The 25,775-nt window shown below is 33.4% G+C and overlaps 1 protein-coding gene across 1 annotated transcript in view; it reads right to left on the bottom strand.

Annotated features, from left to right (window-relative positions):
• Positions 1 to 25,775, bottom strand: part of LOC124356981 (CWF19-like protein 2) — a 35,344-nt gene that overhangs the window by 1,466 nt on the left and 8,103 nt on the right. Inside the window, exons 2-10 of the mRNA XM_046808331.1 lie at positions 23,442 to 23,684; positions 15,815 to 16,030; positions 13,790 to 14,803; positions 10,109 to 10,366; positions 7,913 to 7,978; positions 7,560 to 7,769; positions 4,457 to 4,573; positions 1,778 to 1,933; positions 1,407 to 1,589 (exon numbers count right to left, since the gene is read on the bottom strand). Coding sequence (XP_046664287.1) covers positions 1,407 to 1,589; positions 1,778 to 1,933; positions 4,457 to 4,573; positions 7,560 to 7,769; positions 7,913 to 7,978; positions 10,109 to 10,366; positions 13,790 to 14,803; positions 15,815 to 16,030; positions 23,442 to 23,684 — 2,463 coding nt within the window. The remainder of the gene's footprint in view (positions 1 to 1,406; positions 1,590 to 1,777; positions 1,934 to 4,456; positions 4,574 to 7,559; positions 7,770 to 7,912; positions 7,979 to 10,108; positions 10,367 to 13,789; positions 14,804 to 15,814; positions 16,031 to 23,441; positions 23,685 to 25,775) is intronic.

Below are 25,775 nucleotides of genomic sequence, written 5' to 3'. Positions count from 1 at the left end.
ACATAATGTTTCTTTACTATACAAGTGCTGACTGAATAACACTGAAAAGTTTGACATGAAATTTTGTGTCCCCACTGAACAAGTTATTAGATTTATAATTTACTTATACAGGAGATCATTAACAATCCGGATCAATTGCGACCAACCCCATATGGATTTTTGAAATGAACCAAAACAAGACAAGAGCTAACATAAAGTGATGTACAATTGAAATTAAATCACATTGTTGGAAGTGGAGTGGAGAAATAAAACTATTCATTACTGTATTAATAAAAGTTTTATATATTTAAAATACAGTAGTCAAAATTTGTTAGAACGAATGTGAATGAGAATCATGTTAATTCATAAACTTTGAGATTACAAATGTTCTCAGAATGAGAAATAGTAAATGACATTACAATTTCAAGTAGTAAAATTAGAAAGAGATACAGTGTTTAAATAGCTCCCTGCAGGTAGCCTTCTAGTGGCTAGAAAGTACGATTCCCTAGCTACTTTTTGCAGTGGACCATTTAAAGCACATCTAGGTTATATAAAGCTAAAATACTGTACCTAATGTAAAACTGTGATTAAGAATTAAGATATTTATTAACCATAACTGTGATTAATAATTAAGAAACACTTGAAGTTTTGGACAATGCTGTTATGGATTTCTAAACCACTATAATGGTTTCTTTTTTTCAGCCAAGTTCTTTATTTGGTTGAGGAGAACAAACTGAGTCGGTTTTTCAAACCACGCCATCACACAACATGCTTCTTGCATGCTCTCTGGGACGGTAAGTTTTTTGTTGTTTTAAACAAGTACTGTAATGTATAAAAAAAGTTTTTCGCCAGAATTGAAGCCTGATTATCTAAAGTCCGGATTTTTTATGTTCTAATTTTTGAACATCACTGTAACTTAATTCATATCATAAAAAGGAAAACAGGAAAGCCAAATCTTTTATCCCTTAAAGCGATGAAGAAATTTTTTATTTAGATATAGTTAAGACTTTAATTCTAAATTTTTGTTGTTGGTGATGATAGATATATTTTTTACCAAGAAATAATAAATAAAAAATAATTTTTTGGAAAACGCTAGCTGTATAGCTGTATAGCTGTAACTGCTAGTATAGATGTGCTGAATGCCTATATCATCAGATGAAAAGGCTTATACAGAAGAATACATTTATTGTCATTATGAAACACATTCCAGTTTGCTTCCTGACAATCATTTGTCAAAATCTATCTGGAGCTCCTCAACACTCACCCCATTTTTGTGAATCGTAACGTACACAATAAACTAGAATAAAAAGTTACTGTAATGTCCATATGCAGCAATTATAGCAATTCCAATGATATTAACATTTCTGTAGAGCATATGATACACTTCAAGAGTTAATAGAAAAATATTAGTTTTAACGGTTAATTACCTGAGCAAAATTTTGAGGAAACAGTTTTTCATCTTCGATTACATGAGCAAAACCGCTATCCATGCCAAAGTCCACTGCGAAGTACGGAAGGCCTTTAGGTACGGCACGTCGCACGTCTCTCCCTCTCAAGTCCACCAGTTTCTTGTTGTTGGACCATTCCATCTCACACTCTTGGATGGCTTTCTGTGGGCAGGCAGTATCAATGTAATTTGGCAAAGGTAACATTCTTCTGAGTCATTTATATGACATGCTAAACAGACTACATAATTATTAACACTATCCAAGGTCTAATCATTAAAAACTACTCTCAAATTATTTCCAACTTACATGATTCTGGTTTTTTAATAATCTTATAAAGCAAACAGTATTACCTTAAAATATATAGGGGCCAAATCACCAGTTTCTTTAGGCATGGGAACACAGTTCAACACCATGTGAGGAAACCGGTTCAGACCTCGAGCACTTTCGAAGAACACCACATCTTCGTCTTGAGACAGAAACATTTCCACAAGACTTTTACGAAAATCCTGCAAAACAGTGTTTAGTTGTAATAATTTTTCATGTTAACATAGTTATACACAATTAACATAACTGTTCATATTTTTCTTTTCAGATAACTGTTAACAGATTATTGTTTATATATATATATATATATAAACTATGGAACAGGTGGTGGCTTAGGTTTTGGGGGTCATGATTAGTGAAGAAATTTTTCATTTGTACTACCATGAAAACATTTGTAACACGTTGATTTTGTGACCAAAATTTAACTAAAATGAATTAAGATTGTTTGGTCACCAAATAGAGATGGCAATTGTAGCCTGCCTGTGAAATGTGAAGATAACTTAATATTAAATTCAATATAAACTGAGCATTAAAGCAGGATATTATCAATTTAATTTATGTAATAATAAGAAGAAATTAAGGTTGAGAACGTTGTTGTCAGTTGACAAAATGTACTAACTGATTGAGAATAGTGGAATATCAGTTCAGCACATGCTGTAAAAAAATAATTTGTCTGATATTTCCAAATCTCAATTCCCAAAACATACTAAAAAGATAAATTTGTACATTTCACTAATTCACATTATTTTTATAGTAAAGTAGAAGTAAAAAGTAAAAGTCTAGTATAGAAGGAAGTAAAAGGCTAGGTTTTTATAGGTCATTTACCAGGAAATACTTTACTAAATTTAATGACTACTAGAAATGTAAAAAGTTAAGTGAGGACAAAGCAGTCAAAATTGAGAACAATTCATTATTTTAACACTCAAATATAGTCTTGCATACTGTTATCTATCTATTTTGATAGCCATCAATAATTGAAGAGTCATGAAGAGAGACAGAAGTGCCTGTCCTGAGATGAGTTCTATGCTGTGTGACCATTATTGTCATCTGGTTAATAACGGTAGACAGTGTGGTTCGACAATATTATTTGGAATAAGTACTTTAGACAATTTAACAACTATAGTTTTAAAGATTAATTCTTAACTAAAAGAAGTAATTAAAAAAACTACAAAAATCGGTTTGCTGAAATTTATATTAAAATAAAACAGCCTAAAAAGTGTTTAGGATTCAAAATTCTGGAATCCGGGAGTAACATTAAATTTAATTTAACATTCGGAATTAGGTTTACCATAAAAAAATTCTAGGTTTGACCACTGCTGCCACGTCTCACACAAGATCTATTATTGATTCAAAATAGTGCACATTTGCTAATAAATTAATTTTTTAACATTTTTTTGTCACTCTAAAATAAATATTTTTAAAATAAAAATATTTTTATTTTAATAAGATAATAACTTCACTGTAAAAAACGTTTTTAAATAAAAATAATTATGCTAATTTTAAAATGTATCCAACTGAAGTACAGTTAGAGGACTTTAGCTGCGCGCGTGACCTTGGGTGTGTAGTGTTAGATGGGAGGGGTGACGTGGCAGCATTATGCGCTGCGTCCCGAAAACATTTCCTGTGACTCATGGGTTAAACTCTCCTTTCAGGAATCGTATTAGCCCAAATAACTCATCACACTCACTAAAATCAGTCTGTTTACTGACAATGCTGATTGTGGTGGAATTAAATAATAAGAAAATAACAAATAATAGCAATAACTTTTTTATTATTTTTTTTTTTTAAAGGAGAAGCTGATCTCCTTTTATGCCTTATTCTGCCCGTCCTCATGGGCCACTGGCCTGTGCGAGGATCTTATCAAACAGAATAAGAGGGAGAGTAGATACAGTACAAGGTCGATGGTACTGATAAAAAGTGTAACAGTTACAGACAGGATTCGAATCTGCGCTATCTCTAACTCAGACTCGAAGTCCAACAACGTCTTAGACCACTCTGCCAATGGCACTCCCAAACAGGACTTATCCTTGTTTTTCAGTTGTTATAATGTTGTTTGAAGTGTTTTTGAAAATAACATATTTGTTAATACTAATCTGCAAATCTAAATCATGAGTTTAAAGTCGTTAAAGAGATTGTTGCGCCTTCATCTCAGCGGTTAGCACGTAAACACAACCCGCCACACAGATAGTGTTTATTTGTTGAAAGGGTAGTATTAGAGCCCTACGAGTACAGCTAAATTCCTCCAACTGTAAACACCGTCTTTGATGTAACTAAAAGTGTACTAGTGTGCTGTTATTAGTCAAAACTTTAGGATATATCTAGAACCTATACAATTTTTTATATTTATTGAAACATGATTTTAACTGTGCAGAAAATATGTATATTTTCCACATGTAACATAGCTATGAAGTGGAGTTAAACTCAACATTCGTTTAAGTTTGTCATTATGATAGATAATATAAAGGATAGTAGGTTTTGGACATTTGTCATGTCATATGTTACAAGGAGTATAACACTTTACTGAATACAATAAGTGTTATAATTTTTGTAACGTATAACAATTGCAAATGTCCGAAATCCTACTATACTTTCAATATTCGTTTTGAAATAGATTTTGACAAAAATATATTTAAAGAATTAAGACCCTCAAGTAATAAAGCAGCATATGTTATGAGTATTCCACATGGTTTAGGTTGTACTCTAACCTGAATCTCCTTCCAAACATCTTCATCAAGTTGGGTAGCACAGGGTGTGTGGTGAGTGGGCACAATGAGGCAGTGGTTCTCAGTCAGGCTTTGGTGTGGAGGTACACACAGGTAACACTGCAGCAAACACAAATATACTGTAGGTACAATTCCAGATCTTCTGAAGGAAAGTTCCTTATGCTTATGTATTTGTCAATTGTATGTTATGTAGGTGAGTTGATTCAAGTTATTTTTATTCTCATTAAGCACAATTACAGATTATGCAAGAGACAAAGTCTAACTATACTACTGTATAGGTATATTATACACATTAAGTTTTAAACATATTTCCAAACCAATTAACTTGTGTAATACAAGAAAGCTATCTTATAATGCACTAAAAATAAATAAACACAGTAAATATAACAAAGAAAAAGAAATAACATCTTTTTATTAATTAGAATCCTATAACTAAGTTAAAACAGGTGTAAAACACTGAGTTAATATCACAGGTCAGTTAATCATGAACAGAGTAAAAACCCTTGCTTTTCATTAATTTTTCAATGATAACTTAAAATTGACTTACTGGATGTTTCATGCTCTTTCTGGTAACTTGCTAAATAGTTTTATTCTCCACAACATGTTACTATTTTAAATTTGTTGCAATCTAACTGAGAGCAGGTCTAACAGATATTTATTTCTTGTGTGTTGCCTATGAACATCTTGTTTATTTATAAAGTAATTCAAATATTCTTTTACTTGGAGTAATAAGCAAAAAATATACAGGCTTGACAATGTCATAATTTTAAATTATTTAAATAATGGCCTACATGATTCACGATTAAAAACATTCTTTATGATTCTCAAAGCATTTTTTGTCAGATAAATACTTTTTTGAGTTTGTGCTGTTTCCCCAAAGAGTCACATCATACCTTAAATGAGAATGGAAAAAGTAAAATACGCAATAATTAAAATTTCCTAACAGTTTTGTAGTTTACATAATAAATAGATAACTCTAGATCATTTTGTGAATAAATAATTTACATGATAATTCAAGCTCAATTTATTATCTAGATTTACACCCAGTAATTTAACAAAATCAGTTTTACTTACGAAGAAATTTTTAAGAAGAAATTTGTTGTATCCAGTTTTACTATGATTTACTGCCAGACTATTTGCATCAAAACATTCTAAAGCTATCTGTTTTGCAAGGATATTGAAACAACACTAAAAAGCAGGGCTGGATTTACATATGGGCTGAATCGACTATAGCCCAGGGCGGCAGAATTCAGGGAGCGGCAAATTTTGGTAAAAAAAGTAAAAAATAAATTGTTCCGAAAGTTAAAAATATGTAATTTGATTTTCCTTAATCCAACAGAAATTTTGTACTTTCTTTTCATGATTTTTTAGTAATTTTCCAGTTGATAAATATTGTGACATCTCATATTTTATGGTAAAAACAATAATTGCATCTATAAGAAGCGTAACTTCAATGTTGACAGTTCAATCTATTTTATTTGAGTTTTATTACAAGCTTAGCATGGCCGCCTGGCTGCCTCCGACACCGCGTTGACCCACCAACGTAAGCCTACATGGTTGGTGGGAGGGGGAAGGGTGGCAAAATGTGGATAGCCCAGGGGCAATAAATCTTCAAATCCGTCTCTGCTAAAAAGGTCAAGTTATATTTATCAAGGGCAAGTGAAGTATATTTGGAATATTCTAAATTCCATTGTGAACTATACATAAAGGGAGTTACATGAGAGTTCATTCCAACTTTAGAAAATAATTGCAGATACAAAATAAATGAAAGACGTTACTGAGAATATTATTTATCCACTTTATTTAGATCTCATTACTTTTTTTCATGAAAACTCTAAAACTGCTTATTAGTATTTATATCATATTGATTAACCCTTAGCCCTTGAATTACTATCAACAAGAATTGGTTGCCTATAGATTTATCATTTGTGGGTTTAGGAGCGATTTGGTGTTTTAGGTTTTTCTTGTTGTATTTTTTCCTCTTATAGAGATTTGACAGTTTCAGTCTTGAAAGTTGTTTAGTAACATATATAAATATCCAGATTAGAGTAATTTAGATGCATTTACACAATTCTTAAGAGCCAAAAATAAATAAAAAAAAATGTAAATTTCTAAAACTTTCATAAATAAATGTCATATTAATTTCTGTATGACAAAAACAATTGTTACGGCGTATTAGGCCTACGTATATCTAAATGTGTAACTCTTGCAACCTATTAGAACTACTTGATGGCAAGTCATCATCTAAATTAGTGTTCTGAGGATCAGTGGTATCATTTTCATTATTAGTTAAGTTTTCATCATCAAATAAAAAATCATTTTCAACATTATCAAAATCACTAAAACTACTTACATTGTCATCTAAATATTCATCTAAGACAACTGCACCTATTTCGTGCTGATCCAAATAATCCTATTCTGTGGTAAAAACAGTCACTTACACAATGGTATATCACTTAAATGAAACAAAGGAATTCCTGTTTACACAGAAAAATGAAAATACATCACAGTTGCAGACGTGTTGAACGAACAAACCACATGATGATCACAGTAATAAAACAAAACAACTGATCTGGATATTATGTTATGATTTTATCATGTATCGGATTCGGTCTATCATGCAATAAGCAGCAGCTACATAGTAGACGGGCCAGCCCTGCCCTGAGAGCACTAGCGGTTAATATTTATATCCTTGCGATTTGGCGTAAATATTAATCTTACCACCTAATTTACTAATAAGAATTTTAACATTTCCACTATTTATAAAATTTACATTGGTGAAAAATTGTAATTCCAAATGCTATGATAAAACTAAGTAGTAGCAAAACAATGGAAGATATATAAAATGTAACTCCATCTTTTATGATAAAATCATAAATAACTGAGGAATTGCAATTTTTCTATGAACGTATCTACATCCTTTGTAAGTTACTTTAAAATTTGTTATACAAGAGCACTAAAAATAAAATTTCTGTTGTATAACATTCTATCAGAACATAATATTAAGCATTACATGTTTCAGTAGTAGGCATACACTTAATGCTGTACATTGTCAGTGAACACCTCACATAGTTAAAATACTTACTGTAGTTCCGATGGCAACAATGAGATGTTTCAGCATATGTTTACTCTCCAGACACCACTGACAGTTATCTAGCGAGCGGGCAGTTCGCTTGCTCTCATCGATAGCTCGCTGGCGGTCCCTCACTTGTCGCTTGCCATCTGACGCTTCCACACGAGCTGTCTCCTCGAACACATCATCCATGTCTCTGGCACTGTCATCTCGCCCCACGCCCTGGCACAAATAAACTAGTGTATAAGTAACACAACTTAAGTTACTTATAGCACAATGTGAAATTTAGATTAACCCTGACTTATAATAATAAAGCAGATAAGTTACAACTATTTTTATTCATATATTTTAAAATATTGGCTCACCTTGGATGCTAGTTTGGCAAAGAGCTCATTGGAATCTTCCACTGTGTTGAGTTTTTCTCTCTGGAACTGTAAACAAAAAATTAAACTTTAATTTTATTTTGGAATTATTGTTTTAACTTAACATTGTTCGTACATCAATAGCATTAATAACAAGCGTCATGGGTAATTCTGTGCACTTGATACAGAATTAAAATCCTGCAATAGTGTCCACCACTAGAAACCTGTTGTGGGAGAACAAAACCAGGTAAACAGTCTTACTTCTTATGCTCACGTGTACTATGTCACGGTTAACTTCACGATTATGTATAATCGGTTAACATATGTTGGCTGAAGATGGCTCTCCATAGCAAGGCCAAAATATTTCAAGAAGTCAATTATGTAAACAATGTTTAAATGAAGTGTGAACCCAAAAACTGATGTCAGGTAAACTGTGTCCACAAAAACTTCAGAGTTTAAAAAAAGCACATACAGTTAAAAAGGTATTGGTAGCTCAGATTAATTGATTTCAATGAAACTAGTAGTTTATCAACTGTCATACACATTTTTTTTACATTAATATTATCACAAGTTGGCAACAGTGCGGTTTCTTAATTTTGAAATAGCCTAGTGTACACTCAACAGTAGCAAAAGTAATACTGCAACACAAACTGTGTTTTTTACATATCTAGAATAGAACTATTGACACAAGCATGGTGGTGATGTGCTTACGAAAAAAAAATTCGTCAATGATTAAGTCTGCTCAAAGAAATTGTAATAGTGTTAAATTTAAAATCGTGAAGTTAGCTGTGTTTGTCCGAATAGAATATGGACTAAATCCATTAGAAGCCTAGAAGCCTTAATTAATCTTAAAGACAACTCAGTCTTCAGTTTAGTGTAAGGAGATCGAATGTTCATTAAGAGATTTATTGAAAGTTATGTCAAACTCAACATAAACTACAATTTGTGCACAAAATTAAAATCATCATAAGTGTAAGAGATTTCAGTGTACTGTTACTGTGCTAGCCAAGATATATGAAGACAATGATTAGTTGTGATTTTTACCAATGAGGTACTTTGCATATCAACAGTACTGTCAATTGATATAACTGCAAAATTTAAAACCAATTTTATTACCTTGTGGGTTTTATAGAGCATCAGTGGGACTCACCTAAGTCGAAAGTTTCATGCAACATTAAGTATTACAATGTTACGTCTAGAGGAATAAACGGTTTTTCTGTAAAATAATGAGACAGGTTGGTAGAGGATCTAAGCTAACCAATGTACCAAGTAGCAGTGCCTTTAACTTACTTTGGTGCAGTAAGGCTCACACTTGGTGCAAAAGAGTGTTTGTCACATCAGAAAATACCAAAAAATGTAGCAGCACTATGCGAATAAATTTTACTTTCACCTGAGCTTGTGTTCTGAGATTGGTTAAGGAGACTTACAAAGATGACATCCTGTCAAGTGCTCATTTATTCCTGTGGTTTAGTGAGTTTAGAATCCATGAACAGACGAGTGATGTGTAGGCACCAGTGTATCAGTGTGCCTAAGTACAACTTCTAAAGATTTTTAACAATATGTACCCATTGGATCGATAAATTCTTTTTATCAGACAGGCCTTGTATGTTTTCCTTCATTGGTTGATATTGAAGCAGAAAAGCTGACTGTCTATTACCAGCAAAATAGAACAATACCACGCTACATTTTTAGCGTGGGAAGCACTTGCTACTGATTCAGCATGTTTGGATCTGATTCAGTAACTCTTTTTTTTCGGAAGACACGTTGAGAACTATGGAGAAAATTCAAGATGTAAACCCAAAGGGTTACTTACGTATGTAGCATTTTAATCAAGAGATGGAAAAATGTGGTGGTCTACAGTTTGGATGTATGCCTTGCCTCAAATTGGGCACACACTATAATCAACTTTGTAGTAAAACATAATAATTTATTTGTTGGGTTTAAAAATTCATCTTCAAAACTCCAGTGTTCTTTTACTGTCACCCGGTTTTTTAAAAGACCTTAGCAATACAAACTTTTTTTCTGAAATCAGTACTTTTTTAAATAATACTCTGTAAGTTATCACAATACAACAATAAATATTATTTTTAAAACACATAAAAATATATGAAGGCTGAATATTAGATTAAAGCATATTTGGATTGAATAAAGTCGACTACAGGTATAAGTGAATGATGTAATCTAACCAGAAACACTTACCATTTCTTGGAGAGAATATTTATCATCATCAGCAAAATAGCGCATCCGTTTGCCACCAGAATGGGTCTCCACTTTCTTGGCCTTGCGTCGTCCTCCAGTCGGCTCCATAGGCCCTCCCAGACTCACAGGCCTGGTGAACCCCTTGGAGTCAGTGTGAGTCAGGATCACCACCTCCTCTGTCACTGCAGCTTCTCTTGGCTTGTTCTCCCTTGCTATTCTTGCCTTCTCTAGCTTTCCTTTCAGTTCTTCTGCCAACTCCTACATTTTACGAATAATTTACAGAAATATTAATGTCAAGAAGGTTATAAATAAGCATGTTATAAAATTAAGGCATTTAGATATCCCAACATTATGAATATCACATTATGAGATTTTGGTTTGTTGTCCGTTTATGAGAATTTTATGGATCATACTCAAGCAATGAGGTACTACAGTATTGTGCGAATTAATGTGAACAAGCTGAATTAAATTGTAATTATTTATTTAAGCCAAAGCTACATTTAGGTACACTTACATGAGATTGTTACCATTAATTAGTATGGAATATGTCCCCCTTTTACTTTTATGACCTCCTAGACTCTTCTTGGCATGGATCTACAAGTGTTTTTGCAATTGTTTGTGATTGCTTCGTCTCTTAACCACAGTTGGAATCACTGCTTAGATTCTTTCTCACTTGTCGTAGAGTCAGCAATTTAGTACCAACAAATTACAAATTAACATATCAAACAGGGTGGCCACTCAGGACCTGTTTTTTAATTCACGGTTTTTTTCCCCAGCTTTTTTAGTTGAAAATGTATGTATTTCTAATCTATTTTAAACAAAATACAAGCAACTTTAATACTGTATTTTAGGGTATTTAATATTCAATCCTTTGAGTGCCACGGTGTGAAATTCCATATTCAGCTGTAGTTGCAAGAAATGCCATGGTGAACAAATGATGTAAATATGTGAGAAATTACATAGTGACAATTCACCACGCATTTTAAACTATTTTGTTTATATATCTTTCTAAAGCCGTTGGATGGAAATTGCAGGTTAAAGGTCAGTGGTGAATCAAAGATTTTGAGTCGTTTTTTTTATTTTAAAACAAGGTTATTCAGTGAAATAAAAAGATGAACAATTAAAAAAGAAAAGTTTGAATTCCACTTTTATCTTTAAGGAATTGAAGCTGTAAGTTTGGCTGAATATTATTCAAACATATGGATGAGATATATCAATTGAAAGAAACAATGAATTTGTCAGTCAATTGCGTAGTTACAAATCTTCTAAATTAAGTTTGTATACCAAATTCAATCCATACACAACCACAAGTTTCTTAGAGAATCTTAAAATGCTCCATACAATTAAAGAGGTTATGTAGTATGTAGTAGAAAGGTTAGGTGGCATAGAGATAAGATCCATGCATTCTATCTTCCAAGTGTGATTTCCAGCTGAATTATAAGATTCCACTATAATTCCCAATTAATTGTTATTTTACACAGTTAGTACTCTCTACTTTTGCACTACAAACCTCATACGAGGTGTGTTAGAAAAATAATGAGACTGATTTCATACTAACCAAAGTTTTTATTATTTTCAAACAACAATGTTATCCCCTTCAAAGTAGTTTCCTTGGGCAGCTATACATCGGCGGAGTCGTCGTTCCCACTCTTGGTAGCAGCGCTGGAAGTCTTCAATTGGTATGGCTTTTAACTGGTCGGTCACAGTCTTTTGAATGTTCTCCAGAGTTCCAAAATGACGTCCTTTTAGGACATGTTTCAATTTCGTGAAGAGGAAAAAGTCACAAGGACTTAAATCAGGTGAATAGGGGGGTTGAGGAACAACAGTAATGCGTTTTGAGTTCAAAAATTCACAGATGGAAATGGCCGTGTGACATGGAGCATTGTCATGATGAAGCATCCACTTGTCTGCAATTTCCGGTCTCACACGGATCACTCTTTTCCTCAAATTTTCAAGGACACTTTTATAAAACACTTGGTTGACAGTTTGTCCTGGTGGAACAAATTCTTTGTGTACGATACCTTTCCTGTCAAAAAAACAAATTAGCATGGTCTTGATCTTTGATTTGCTCATTCGACATTTCTTCGGCCGAGGAGAGATGACGAAGTGTGCCATTCTTTACTTTGCCGCTTTGTTTCAGGATCGTACTCAAATATCCAGGATTCATCACCAGTGATCACACAATTGAAGAATTCTTGGTCATTAGCAATCCTCTCAAGAAGATCAACGCACACATTTTTTCGATTGTCCTTCTGTTCAGTTGTGAGATTTTTCGGCACCAATTTGGCACAAACCTTTCGCATGTTCAAATCATCTGTCACAATTTGATGCACGGTGAAAGTGTTTAAATTTAGCTGTTCACTGATCATCTTTATTGTTAAACGACGGTCTGATCTCACAAGCGCCCTCACACGATCCATGTTTTCGTCCGTTCTTGAAGTCAAAGGTCTCCCTGAGCGAGGTTCATCTTCAACGTGTTCTCGGCCTTCCAAAAATGATTTGTGCCAGCGGAAAACTTGTGCTCTCGATAAGCACTGTTTCCCATAGACCTGTTTCAACTTTTCAAAAGTCACACTCGCGGATTCACCAAGTTTAGCACAAAACTTTATTGCACAACGTTGCTCTAAATTTCGATGCTCCATTTCTGTGACGCACAATTAAAACACAACTTTACTAATGGCGCTGTCAAAACTAATGTGTTAACTGTACGGAGTTGTAACTCGGACTGAGGAAGTGGAAGGGATAAATAAACAGGTTTAGCGTCAGCCGGTAGACACAACGTTGCCAGATCTCCCGCAGTGTTACCAATCTCATTACTTTTCTAACACACCTCGTATAATTGGAAGTAAATGTACATTGGTTAAATGATGCTGTTTGAAAACTAAATCACAGGCTCTTACATTATCTTATACATTCTGATCTCTCACCAAGTTCAGGAGAGCAACAAAAAAGTTTAAAAAAATAATAAAAATAAGTAAATTTCAAAATTACATAATATAACTGAAATTTGTCAGCAAAGAAATAATAAACAGTATAATGTTTTAAAGAGAAATAAAAGATGGTGGCACTCTATTTTTAGGAGTGACCTTGAGAGTTTCATGTTATCTAGGGGTGAAATGTAAAATAATGTAGCTACTCTCAGATAAGAGAGTTTAGACAACCAATATCAAAAGTTAACCATAAACTAACCAGAAGAGCTACAATAACCGAGTTAGCTAAAATAAAATTTAGCTTGTTTATTTCTGTGTTTATACATTTAAAGCAAATTATTTACAAACACTAATTTCCGTTTTTTATGTTGATGATAACAAAAAGACTGAAAATTCATAACTCGGAAAATTGTGATCCGAAAGAGACTACAGTTTTATACAATATTACAAATAAACTGTTTTAGCTAACATTGCCTGGAATTTTCACAAATTGAATTTAGTTATGTGTTCACAAATAAAAATACTGAGCAATTAATTTTTAATTTCCCTCATTACAAATGTACAAAAGATAAGGATACAAAAATTTAATCTTTACGTTTTTCTACAAACCAAACCGATAATGATTTCAATATAGAAACCAGTCTCGGACATATACAAAGAACAAAGGAAAACCAAATTGTTAAGGTCATTTCTATCAAATGTTACACAATTGAGATATAAACATAAACATTAAAAATTAATTGAGACTCACCATGTTTCCTAGTAGCTCTGCTTTAACGAGTTTAGCTCCAATCTCATTCATTTCCTTATCAGTTAAAATGACTTCTTCTTCTTGTTTGGTACAGTTTTCATCGAGATTTACTTTCACTCTGTCTTCATTTACTTTAGTAGTCAATTCAGAACTATTACTTAATTTTATTTCGTTATTTTTTTGTTCAGTCTTTTTCCTCCATCCTCCTCCAGAAGATGACAATATTTTTTTATCTCCTGCAATTCTGTCTGATCTTGGCACTGGAGAATCATTTTCACTGCCATGTGAAGGTTTAGCAAAAAGTCGTTTTGATTTGTTTTCTCTGTTCTCTTGTGAATCATAGCCTTTCTTTTGTCTATAGTATTTATGACTCCTATTTTCATCTTCACTATCACTCCCATTTGGTTTAACAAAACTTTTAGTTGCCATCTTCCCTTTTGAATGATCTTTTCCGTGTTTGTTTCTTTCATACCTTTTAATATTTCTTTTTTCACTACCACTGTCATTACTAGAGGATGAAGATGATGATGATGATGATGATGATGATCTCCTTGTATACTTAGCTCTTCTTGTTTTTTCAAATTTATTCCTACTGTTATGTCTATTTCTATCATCTGAACTATTATCACTACTAGCACTGGGTTTTGCAAAAGTTTTTTTGTCTTTCCTTCTTTCTAATGAATGTTTGTCTCTTCTTTTATCGTGATATTTTCTATCCTCACTACTTGAACTGTCATCAGACACATCCGGTTTTGCAAAATTTCTCTTAGAAATACTTTGTGAGTATTCATGTTTTGAATTACTTTTGTACTTATTAAGTCTCTCCCTAGAATCTTTTTCTCTACTTTTACTTCTATGTTTTTTATCATCACTAACCCCTCTGAATTTATCTTCTCTCTGAGTTTCCCCCTGTTTGTACTTGTACAGTTTATAATCATTACTCTGTTTTGGCTTAGTGTTTGACTTTTCACGTTCTTCTGCTGCAGCAATCATATTTTCCAGTTTTTCCAGGGACTGTAAAACACACAATTAACCAATCAATAAAAGTACTTTTATCAATTTAAATTTACATTAACTAAAAGTAGGGGCTTAAATTTTTAAGAATTCTTAAGAAGACACAATGTCTTTGGTAAATGAACATTTTTATTATTAAGTTAAGATATAATACTCTCAAAAAGACATTCAACATAGCGACTTGCTGAAAAATCTTAAGTAAAAATCTTTGGTAAATAATCTGGTGTAGGTAAATAACCTATTACAAAAAAATGGTTTTAAAATAATCTTAGACATTACAATTTTGGTTGTGTCCAATATTATTTTGTAATTTTCTACTTTTTTTAACAAAGTAGTAGGTTATATAAAATATTAATCTGTGCTTTAGACAATGCAACCATATTCACCTAAAATATTGTACAAAAGACTTTGTATTTCTTAACATTAGTTTAAACTGAATACTTTTAATACATATATACAGTATTTATTACTAGCAAATATATGCAGCTTTGCAGCACCGAAAAAAAAAGAAATGGTAGTTAAATACCATTTTTACTGGTTTTTGTTTCAGGTTTTGTGCGTATAAGAGAATGCATTTCTGGTTTGAATCATTAACAATTCTGACATAACAGTTGAGTTTACCTGCACTAATGTCCCATTCACTACAATATCTTTATATATATATATATATATATATATATATATATATATATAACAATCTCTGAAAGCTACTTCGGTCAAAAAGTAACAACTTCTGGTCATTTTAATTTGCTTCGAGTCTAGGGTAATTTCAGTGCTATATTTGAGTTTGCCTCAATCAAGAAAATATAAACCAATAGAAACCACCTTCGGTTCTTGTATTTTACTGCCTGTCTAAGATATTTCCCGTGCCATAGGTTGAGTTTGCCTTGCTGTCCAGATGAATAAAATTGTTGGGTTAAAAGGATCAAACAAGTTCTATAAAATAAAAATTCATTGTAATAATAAATAGTAGCTTATCTTAATTCAACAGTATATTTCTAGGACACTGACCCCCCAACGTTCAGCCACTACTTCTTGTAGGGATCGCCTTTGTTCTGCAGCCTGCTCCTTGGCCCGTTGTAGTGCCTTACGCAGCCACGCTACACCCTGGTCTCCCACAGTCACTGAGGCCTGCCGCAGCTCTTCTGCAGCCACTGGTTGCTCTGACGGCAGACCACTGCCACCATCCTTCCAGTACGGGTTTAGCTCTCGGTCTGTCTGACCTAACTGAGGAACACAATACTTTCAAACATTTTTGCTTTAAGAAAATTTCTTTCAAGTTTTTAAGGATAAAAAAAACTTGATTTTCAAAATATCAATGCAAAATATGTAGCATTTATTTGTAGCCAAAGTTTAAAAAATATATATTACATGTTTTACTTTAATACCACAAAGATAGAAGTCTGAAAGTCCTTATAATAAAAACAGCTCTAACTAAACCCTGTCCAAATTGCTAAATTTTCAGATTAATCAAAATAATCACTTACATTATGTCAAAAATAGTATTAAAAGTCAAATTTGATAATTAGATGTGCTTACAAAGATAATTACATTTGTTTCTTTTATTAAAAAGAACAGCAATCAGTTCATTACATTTTCCCAGGACTGTTTGGAACAGTGTACATTTCTAAAATGATGTTTTTGTAGTTATTTATGAATCAATATTCTCATTTATAATAAGTGCATAAAATCAGAATAAACAAAAATAGTTTTGTCATTGTCATAACAATTTTTAACATTTATCTCATAAACTTTATAAAAAACTAGACTATACATGGTCTTTCTTCTTCGGCTATAAAAATAACACAATAATCTTCAAGTTGAAAACACAAAATACATTAAACTGAATTTATCTATAGAATTTTAAAATAATAAAATCTGTGTGAAGGGATAAAAAAATTTAGGATATTTTCCAACACTATATGTTACAAAAATTGAATACAGAATACAGAATACAGAAAGCTTTATTCATGATCATCAAGAACAGAATAGTTGTCAATCAATAATAAAAATAATAAGTTATGAAACATAACATTGAAAGGAAAGAACAAAAATTAACAACAAAAACATTACAAGTCAGGAGTTGAGAATGTCATAAAACTCATCGAGACTGTAGATAGAGTTCTTCACCAGCCACTTGTGTAGTCTTCTTTTTAGAGTTTTAGCGTTGCCGGTCTTGATGGCATCAGGAAGGGAGTTCAGAAGCTTGATTCCAGCAAATGATGGTTTTTTGGTGAAGAGCGTTGTTCTATGAGCTGGTAGACGGTGAGCTTGAGCCTGTCTAGTGTAGTAGTTGTGCACCTCACTGTTTCTCGGGAAGTTTTGCTTGGAAGCATATATGATGACTTCGATGATGTAGATTGAAGTCACAGTGAGAATGTCGAGTTCAGTAAAAGATTCTCTGCAGCTGTCTCGGGAAGAGAGGTCGGCCATGATTCTTATGGCCCGCTTCTGCAAGATTAGTACCCTCTGGAGATTACCATTTGAAGAACTCCCCCAAAGGATGATTCCATACCGAAGATGGCTCTCAAAGAGAGAGTGGTAGGCTATTTTTAGAGCAGATGTTGTGCCCGTAGCTTTTATCCTTTTGAGAGCAAAGAGAGCAGAGCTGAGCTTTGAGCTAAGGTAATCAATGTGGCAACTCCATGTAAGATTTTGGTCTAATATCATACCTAAATGTTTAAGCTCATCCACTTTTTCTAGATCTGGTGGGCCTGATATGTGGTCTTTATGTCTGCCTAGTGCAAGGAGTTTTGTTTTGGATGGGTTGAAAACAAGGTCGTTATTTAGGCAATATTGTTGGGCCATGCTAACAGATATATACGTGTTGATTTCTAGTGACTCCGCTATTGAACTGCTGGTGATAAGAGCTGTGTCATCTGCGTATGATACAGGATGACTAAAAGCCTCGAGTGTTTTACCTAGATCACTAGTGAATAAAATGAATAGGACGGGTCCCAACACAGATCCTTGCGGAACTCCTCTTCTAACATACTGTGGAAGTGAATGAAGAGCCTTCGTCAAGCCCTTAGCTGTGTGTTTCAGCTCAACTATTTGCTGTCGCCCAGAGAGGTAGCTTTCGAACCATTTCAGGGCTATACCGCTGACACCCAAGGTTCTGATTTTGTATAAAATAAGCTTATGAGACAGTGAGTCAAATGCTTTACTCATATCGAGAAAAACAGTTGTTACAGTATTTTCAGACTCAATATTATCAATTATACACTCAATGAGCTCAGCAAGGGCGGTGATAGTCGATTTGCCCGGGATGAACCCATGTTGTCCTTTTGGCAGCAGATTGTTACGCTGAAGGTGCTCTAACAGTCTCGAGAGAACTATTTTTTCCAAAACTTTTGATACAGTGGGCACAAGGGAGATTGGTCTATAGTTCTTGATGTCGTGCTTACTCCCTTGCTTATGCAGTGGATATACTTTTGACATTTTTAATTTTGAGGGAAATAATCCCTGAGTCAGAGACTTGTTGATTACATCCGTTAAGGGTTGGCAGGTTACAGAGCTGCAATACTTCAGTATTTTTGAAGAAATGTCATCATAGCCTGAGGAGGAAGAGGATTTTAGAGAATTTATAGTGTTGAATACTTCCTCATTAGATGTAAGATTGAACATGTTAAGTCCTGTTCCTGTGAAGTTTGAACATAAGTTAACGTCTTTGGCGCTAGGAGCATTGTTATGACCGAGAGTTACTTCTGCAATTGTTGTAAAATAGGTATTAAAATGTTCAGCTATGGTAAAAATGTCGTCTAGGTAGGTGTCATCGTCAGTATTTTTTAATTTCCACGTGGATTCTGAAGCTTCTCTCTTTGGTGCTCTTTCGCTATTAATGACGCTCCAGACTGCTTTGCTCTTGTTGCTTGCTTCGGCGATGAAGTTGGAGTTTGTTTCCCTTCTAAGACTTTTTAGTTTTAAGTCGTAGGATTTCTTCTTCTGGGCAGCATCCTCTTTAGCCTCAATTTGTCCACTGGCTAAGTAGCGCTCGTGGGCTTGTATGAAAGACATCCGCAGTATGTTTACTTCAGGGTTGTTAAATTCTTGAGTTCGGTTCCTGGATCTGTTTCTTGATGTTGTATGGGGGCATGTAATGTCTAATGCTGCAGTCAGAGTTCCAATGAAGTTTGAGTAGGCATCCTCTGCACTTGGAGAGTTGTATACCCGATCCCATGATTGAATTTCAAGAAGCCCCTTTAAATTTGAGATGTTATCTGGACTGAGACGTCTTCCATTTGATGAAGATTGTTTACTTGATGTGGAGGGGAAATCCATGAAGTAAAGTTGTCCGGTGTGGTCTGAGAGCCCGTTTTCAATGATTTCGAAATTGAAGCTATGTGGTGCCAAGTTGGTGCAAAAAACATCAATTGATGTAGCACTTGTAGGGGTTATCCTGGTAGCAGGTAGGAGGCATCGAGTCAGGTTATACTCAGATAGGAGGTTGTTTAATTTATTGTTTTCTCTTTCCATCAGTGTGCTGAGCCAGTCAATATTGAGATCACCAACAATGCAAATTGCAGAATTGTTTATGGGGAGTTCTTCTAGTGACGAGTTTAGTAATTCAAGAGCATGATCCAGTGGGCTTCTTGGTGGTCGGTATACACCCAGAATGTAAACATGATTTTTTTTGTTTATATTGATTTTAACATCGGTCATCTCACAAACAAGTTCAATGCTTTTGCTATCAAGATTTACACTTTCCACCTCATTGTCCAGATTAACTCTCTTGCATATTGCAACACCACCTTTTTGGTGCAATTCCCTACTATATTCTGCAATAAGTACATAGCTAATTAATCGGACATTTTTCAATAAATCAGCACTGAGGCCATGCTCAGTAAGTACAAGTATGTCAGGTTTTGAAAAGTGTAGGAAGTGGTTTAGTGTGTCAATTTTATTTCGAACTCTGTCAATGTTTTGATGGTAGATTACAAATTTGCTACCTTTTTTTAGATTTTCCTTCCTGTCCATTGTTTTGCAACAGCAATTTAGGTTTTGGGCCTTCGCTTCTCTCTCAACCCTAAAAAATAGTTGTCTCCACCTGTCATGTCATTAGTATTCAGTTTTTTTGTTGAGGTGGTTTGGCTGTCTCCACCTGTCATGGCGTTAGTATTCAGTTTTTTTGTTGAGGTAGTTTGACTGTCTCCACCTGTCATGGCGTTAGTATTCAGTTTTTTTGTTGAGGTGGTTTGACTGTCTCCACCTGTCATGAAATTGGAATTCAGTTTTTTTGTTGAGGTGGTTTGACTGTCTCCACCTGTCATGAAATTGGAATTCAGTTTTTTTGTTGAGGTGGTTTGACTGTCTCCACCTGTCATGAAATTGGAATTCAGTTTTTTTGTTGAGGTGGTTTGACTGTCTCCACCTGTCATGAAATTAGAATTCAGTTTTTTTGTTGAGGTGGTTTGACTGTCTCCACCTGTCATGAAATTGGAATTCAGTTTTTTTGTTGAGGTGGTTTGACTGTCTCCACCTGTCATGAAATTGGAATTCAGTTTTTTTGTTGAGGTGGTTTGACTGTCTCCACCTGTCATGAAATTAGAATTCAGTTTTTTTGTTGAGGTGGTTTGGCTGGCTCCACCTATGTCACTTTTATTTGGTAGTTTCGTAGCATCTTTCCTTTCCATGCTTCTGTGAGGTAGGAATGGATACTTTCCTATAGAATTGTTTTCTTTACAGGTTGTTTCCATTTCTTTGTGATGTTTTGCAAGATCTACTTCAGAACACTGCTGACCATAACGTATCCATTTAGTCAGGATATCCTCTTGAGTTGGAGCAATGTACGTGAAAGACTGAGTGTGACGAGATATGGCGACAAGACAGTGTGGTACTGAGTTGTAGATGTCTTCGTTGTTGGATGATGTCCTCACTACTACGATGTGTGGAGCCTGCTTCCCTTGATATTCGTGAATGGTAGAGACGTTATGGCCTAATTTCAAAAGTTGTGCTTTTTCAGTTTGTTTAAAAACCAGCATTTTGGTGTCTTTTACCATGACTGGTATACTATTGATGTTGTCAAAAACATGTTTTACAAGCTCTCTTTTTACATTGCTGCTTGTTGTCATACCTTCTGAATAATATTTGGAAAGAATGCAGGCAACTGTCATCGTACATCTGTAGGAGTGACTTAAATACTGTGAGATCTCAGTGATTTTTGTAATGTCATGGAACTGGGTTGAGTGGCCTGTGACCCGATTAATATAGGGGATTTGGTTCATGTCGCCCACCATCATGACCTCTTTGGCTTGTGAAAGTTCGACTGCGTATAAGATTTCGCCAGCATGCACCATGAGTGCTTCATCTACTATCAAGCGGTTATAAGTTCCTCCATTTTTCAAGTGGTTTGTCGAGTTTATTAAAAATGAGTGCACAGTTCTACAGTAGTTCTTCACATCATCTTGAAGTTCAGGATGGCTTGTCTTTAGCCGGTTTGAGAATTCAGTAGCTCCTTCTTTTGTGGGATATAAGACCAAGTCTCCTATTTTGAAGTTCTTCAAGATGAAGGATGTTTTCCCACATCCTGGCACACCTTGCACTAAGTTAAACCTAGCCTTGGAAGAGTATGTGTTTCAAGAAATACAGTGTTTCAAGACCTGATATCTGCCTTCTTCTTCAGATATAAAAATTTAAGACACAAGTTTAGGGCTTGAACCATAAAACATAGAGATGAAAACACTAAAGTAGTACTTGATAACATAAAAATTGTGGAATGAATCCAAAAATATACATGACATTCACCAACAAATATTGGGAAAAAAGATGAACCATATACCATAAGAAAACAAAGATACACTGCTACAATACAATATGTACCTAACATCACTTCCTACATCATGATGACCTGGTTTATCAGCATGGCACCAAGGCAGAGTAAATTTGAACATCAAGACTTGGGAGAGAGTTGAAAGGGTAAATATTATGGTGTTACTTTTCATTCTTAATTCTCAAAATTTAGTCGGATTTTCTAGTTAGGTTTTTATATTGTCAGTAGCCTCTCACATAACTTCAACAGAAGGCTGTTAATCACAATGTATTACGTTGGTTTCAACCCCCACTTTATATAATATATAAGATTATTGAATTAATTATAAAATAATACTATTTTTATACTAATATTGACTGAAGATATTTTACTAACCTTAAAACTAATCTACATTATCGAACTAAAAGTATATAAATTATTATGTGAATTAGTAATTGAAGAACAACTAATTTAAGTATATGTGAATGCATGATTTATTATTGCAAAACATGAAGTGGCTTATTTGCTGTGACATGCTAGCACTGAGTTTGTCTGCTAATTGGATTTCCCGTCCCATAGCTGATAACCATTTTGGGACCATGACCAAAATATTATAATGTCTGAAAATTGCACACCATTTTAGGTATCTTGCTTATAATTATGAAAAATAACCCAATAAAGATAGGAAGCTGTTTTTAGTACCAACATGTGCAGAAAGGTATTGCCTACAATAAAAAAACCAATGTTAACTACTTCAAAAACGGAAAATATTTGAAATAATATCTAAAAGATTTGTTTAAATAGAATTAAGTTTTATTTGAGGGAAATCTAGCCATTTTTAACTTTGTAAATTATTTGTATATGTTCCATAAATTGTATAGTATAAATGTTAAAAAAATTTTAATAAGATAAAATTAACAAATATGCTTGTTCTCTAACAAACACGCACAAACATACATACCCTACTTGAATAGTGCACACAATTAAAATATGAATTGAACAAAATTACCTTTTGGTTTTGCTTAAATGTATAAGAATATATAATTCTTTTAAAATGCCCAACACTACTATTTACACTATGTACAAGTTTGCAAAGTTACACTGTGCAGAAAAGTTTGCAAAGGTAAACTATTTACACATCAGTGCCAGAATAATTACTATCATTGTTTGACATCTATTTATAAATACAGTATATGCAATGCAAACAAAGATGATACAGAATTTATGTAGTTGCTAAAACAATTTGATTACTATTCAGTTTCAGTGATATATTCTCCAAAGTTTAATTAAAAGAGTGAAAATATCTAACCAACGATATGCCTATGGCCAGCCTGGAGTGGAAAAGTACGGGCCATTGCGATATCGTTGGTTGGTCCTAAACGCTGTTCTATTTTACCAGTGATATTTCAATGGCGGGTTGTAAAAGGGTTAAATCTCATATATCCAGAAAATGGCTTGTGGAAAAGTTAAATTTTTGTAAAATATAACAATGACACATATTTATAACCCTTCATATGCTTTGTCATTAATAATGAGTTTTTAACTAAAATATTATGTATATGTCAACTCTTCGTGCTTAAGATAATGAGAGGTATCATTTGGTCAGTTTGTATGCACCAGAAACAATCTACATGAATATATCATCTTCATCATTTTAGCCTTAAAATTGACCAACCTTAATACGAAATTTTACTTTCATAGGAATTTTATAATACCAATAAGGAAAAGCAAACCTCATTTCACAGTCCTATATTTTTATAGAGCTACTCCAAACAGTAAAATTATCCTAAAAACTCAGAAACTTAAATTGCAATGTTAACACTTCCTTTAAGGTGTAATAAAATATATATATATATATATATATATATATATATATATATATATATATACCCTGTCAAGCATGTATTTATTATCTTCATTTTTATCCTTCTTCCTTTCCTTATTGTTCCGCATATCCTCTCTGGACACACAGGGAAACACATTAGGATTGGACAACCAATCATCCACTTCCGGCCGAGTTCTACACTCTTTCTCTTGACTCTTGTGAGCAGTAGCTGAGGATGTAGAGGCTGTAGGAGCCTGCTCCATTTCAACCCATTCTTGTTCACTGTTGTCAGCACTGGTGCTGTCATCCTATAACAAATATGAAAATGGACATAGAATTATCAATGAAATGGAATTTATGTAGTGTAAAATAATCACAAACACTGTTGGTACTCAACCCGTAACAGCCTAGTGTAGCCATACGGACACAGCGATATGTTGAGTGCTCGCACAGCGAATTCACTTCTTACTTTCTGGGCCGATTCGGTTAAGGTCTAGTTTTAAACAATTACAAAATAGTTTTAAAAGTTCTCGAGTCAATTCTGTAATACACAGCCATAATTTTTAGTAACAAAGGGTAGTACATGTGCAGCATCCAAGTTAACCTTATGACATTTGATGAACTCTCTTTTTTCATTATTGTCACTATATTTAAGTAAATTAAGATAAACTAGTATGGTTTTGGCTAAATATATTATAAACTTGTTTTATATTTAGGTATAGAAAATAATCACTACGTGCAAATAAATTCCCATTGTAAAATATTGAACTCGCATACTTTACTCTATTTTTACTGGATATTTCAGAAGGTTCCATAGTCTAAGATATAACTAATGAAATCATTAAGTGTACAGTACTAAATCCTTCAATCATAGACTAAGTCTGAAGGTGACAAACAACACCTAAGGTTGTCCAAGTGAAACATTGTATTGTTTTTCAAAGCAATCTTTAGTATAAGGGCCATCTAGAAAGTAAGTACTATTTCAATGATAAAAAAACAAAATTATTTTTCAACTTATAGTCAATAGTCAAACTACTTTATTCTGTAATATGTACAAGGTACAAAGAATAGCGTCACTACAATGAAACTAAATACTAATATTAATTTTAAAATATAAGTAAAAAAATACAATAAAAAAAAAAAAACATCTTAACAGATTATCTTCAATTCTTCTTTAAATGAATTAATTGGTTTTTTGTATTGAAATATTCCTCAAAAGAATATAGAGACAAATTAGTTAAATAATCTTTGACTTCTTTTTTAAATTTTAACAGATCTGTTTCTATTATAAATTTTGTTGGTAAATTATGTAAATATCTAACACCTCTGTAATATGATTTCTTTTTGTAAAATTCAAGATTGTGTTGATCGACATGTCTATTAAAACGGGTATTATATGTATGTTTATTGGTTGGTAGTATCGGATCAAAAAATTGTTTTACATAAATTATTGATTCAAATATGTATAAACCATATACTGTCAGAATTCCAAGTTCAGAAAAAATATGTTTAACAGAATCTGTATATCTTAAATTATTCATGATTCTCAAAGATTTTTTTTGTAGGACCAAAAGCCTATCTAAATTACTTATTGTTGTTGCTCCATATATGCTTATTCTGTAAGCTAAATGTGAATGGATCAAAGAGAAATATATTAATTTAAGCGTATGTAAATTAATATATTTCTCTTAGTAGGACAAGACAGTAGGAACTTATTATTTGATGAATTTACAATATTTCTTTGCTTTCCCCCACTCCATTTCCTACCTAGGAGTAATAGCCCGAGGCATTTGTGATCACTTCCTATAGAATTTGATCTTTTAGTGATAGGTACTACCTTGAAGAACGTTTTTCATTTGTCACCTTCGATGTGCTGATGGCTGGAAGCACTTTTGTCAGCGCGATATGAAATTTTAAAAAATAGGTAGCAACCAATACGAGATTGACTCATAGTCAAAACAGGACTGTGTGACATTCAGCACAGGTATAGAACAAGGAAATATTACTCCACGTGAGAACAATAATTCCACTTATAATGCTTTATGACTTCGTTATTTGTCATTTTCACATCTTGAAACCTTGTTGTTTAGTTCAAGAGGACGATAGCAATTTAAGTTACTAACACGTTTTTGCCACTCGACCGGTAATATCATATTTATCATAATTTTTTTAGTTTGTAATTATAAAACACATTTTATTTATTTATTTTTTATATTGATGGTTTAGTGACTAAAAAGTAAATACAATTAAGTACAGATCCTACAAATTTCAAGTAATTTGGAGAAAAAATAAAGCCACTCCAATACCGTGGTGACTGAGAGCGCACCACAGACATTCAAATTACTACACTGTTTTTACACTCAATACTGTATGAAAACACAAAGGGAAGTAAAAAACGT

The sequence above is a fragment of the Homalodisca vitripennis genome, chromosome 3 (assembly GCF_021130785.1).
Source record: "Homalodisca vitripennis isolate AUS2020 chromosome 3, UT_GWSS_2.1, whole genome shotgun sequence".
In the NCBI taxonomy this organism is placed as follows: Eukaryota; Metazoa; Arthropoda; class Insecta; order Hemiptera; family Cicadellidae; genus Homalodisca; species Homalodisca vitripennis.
This window is presented reverse-complemented; position numbering and strand designations above follow the sequence as displayed.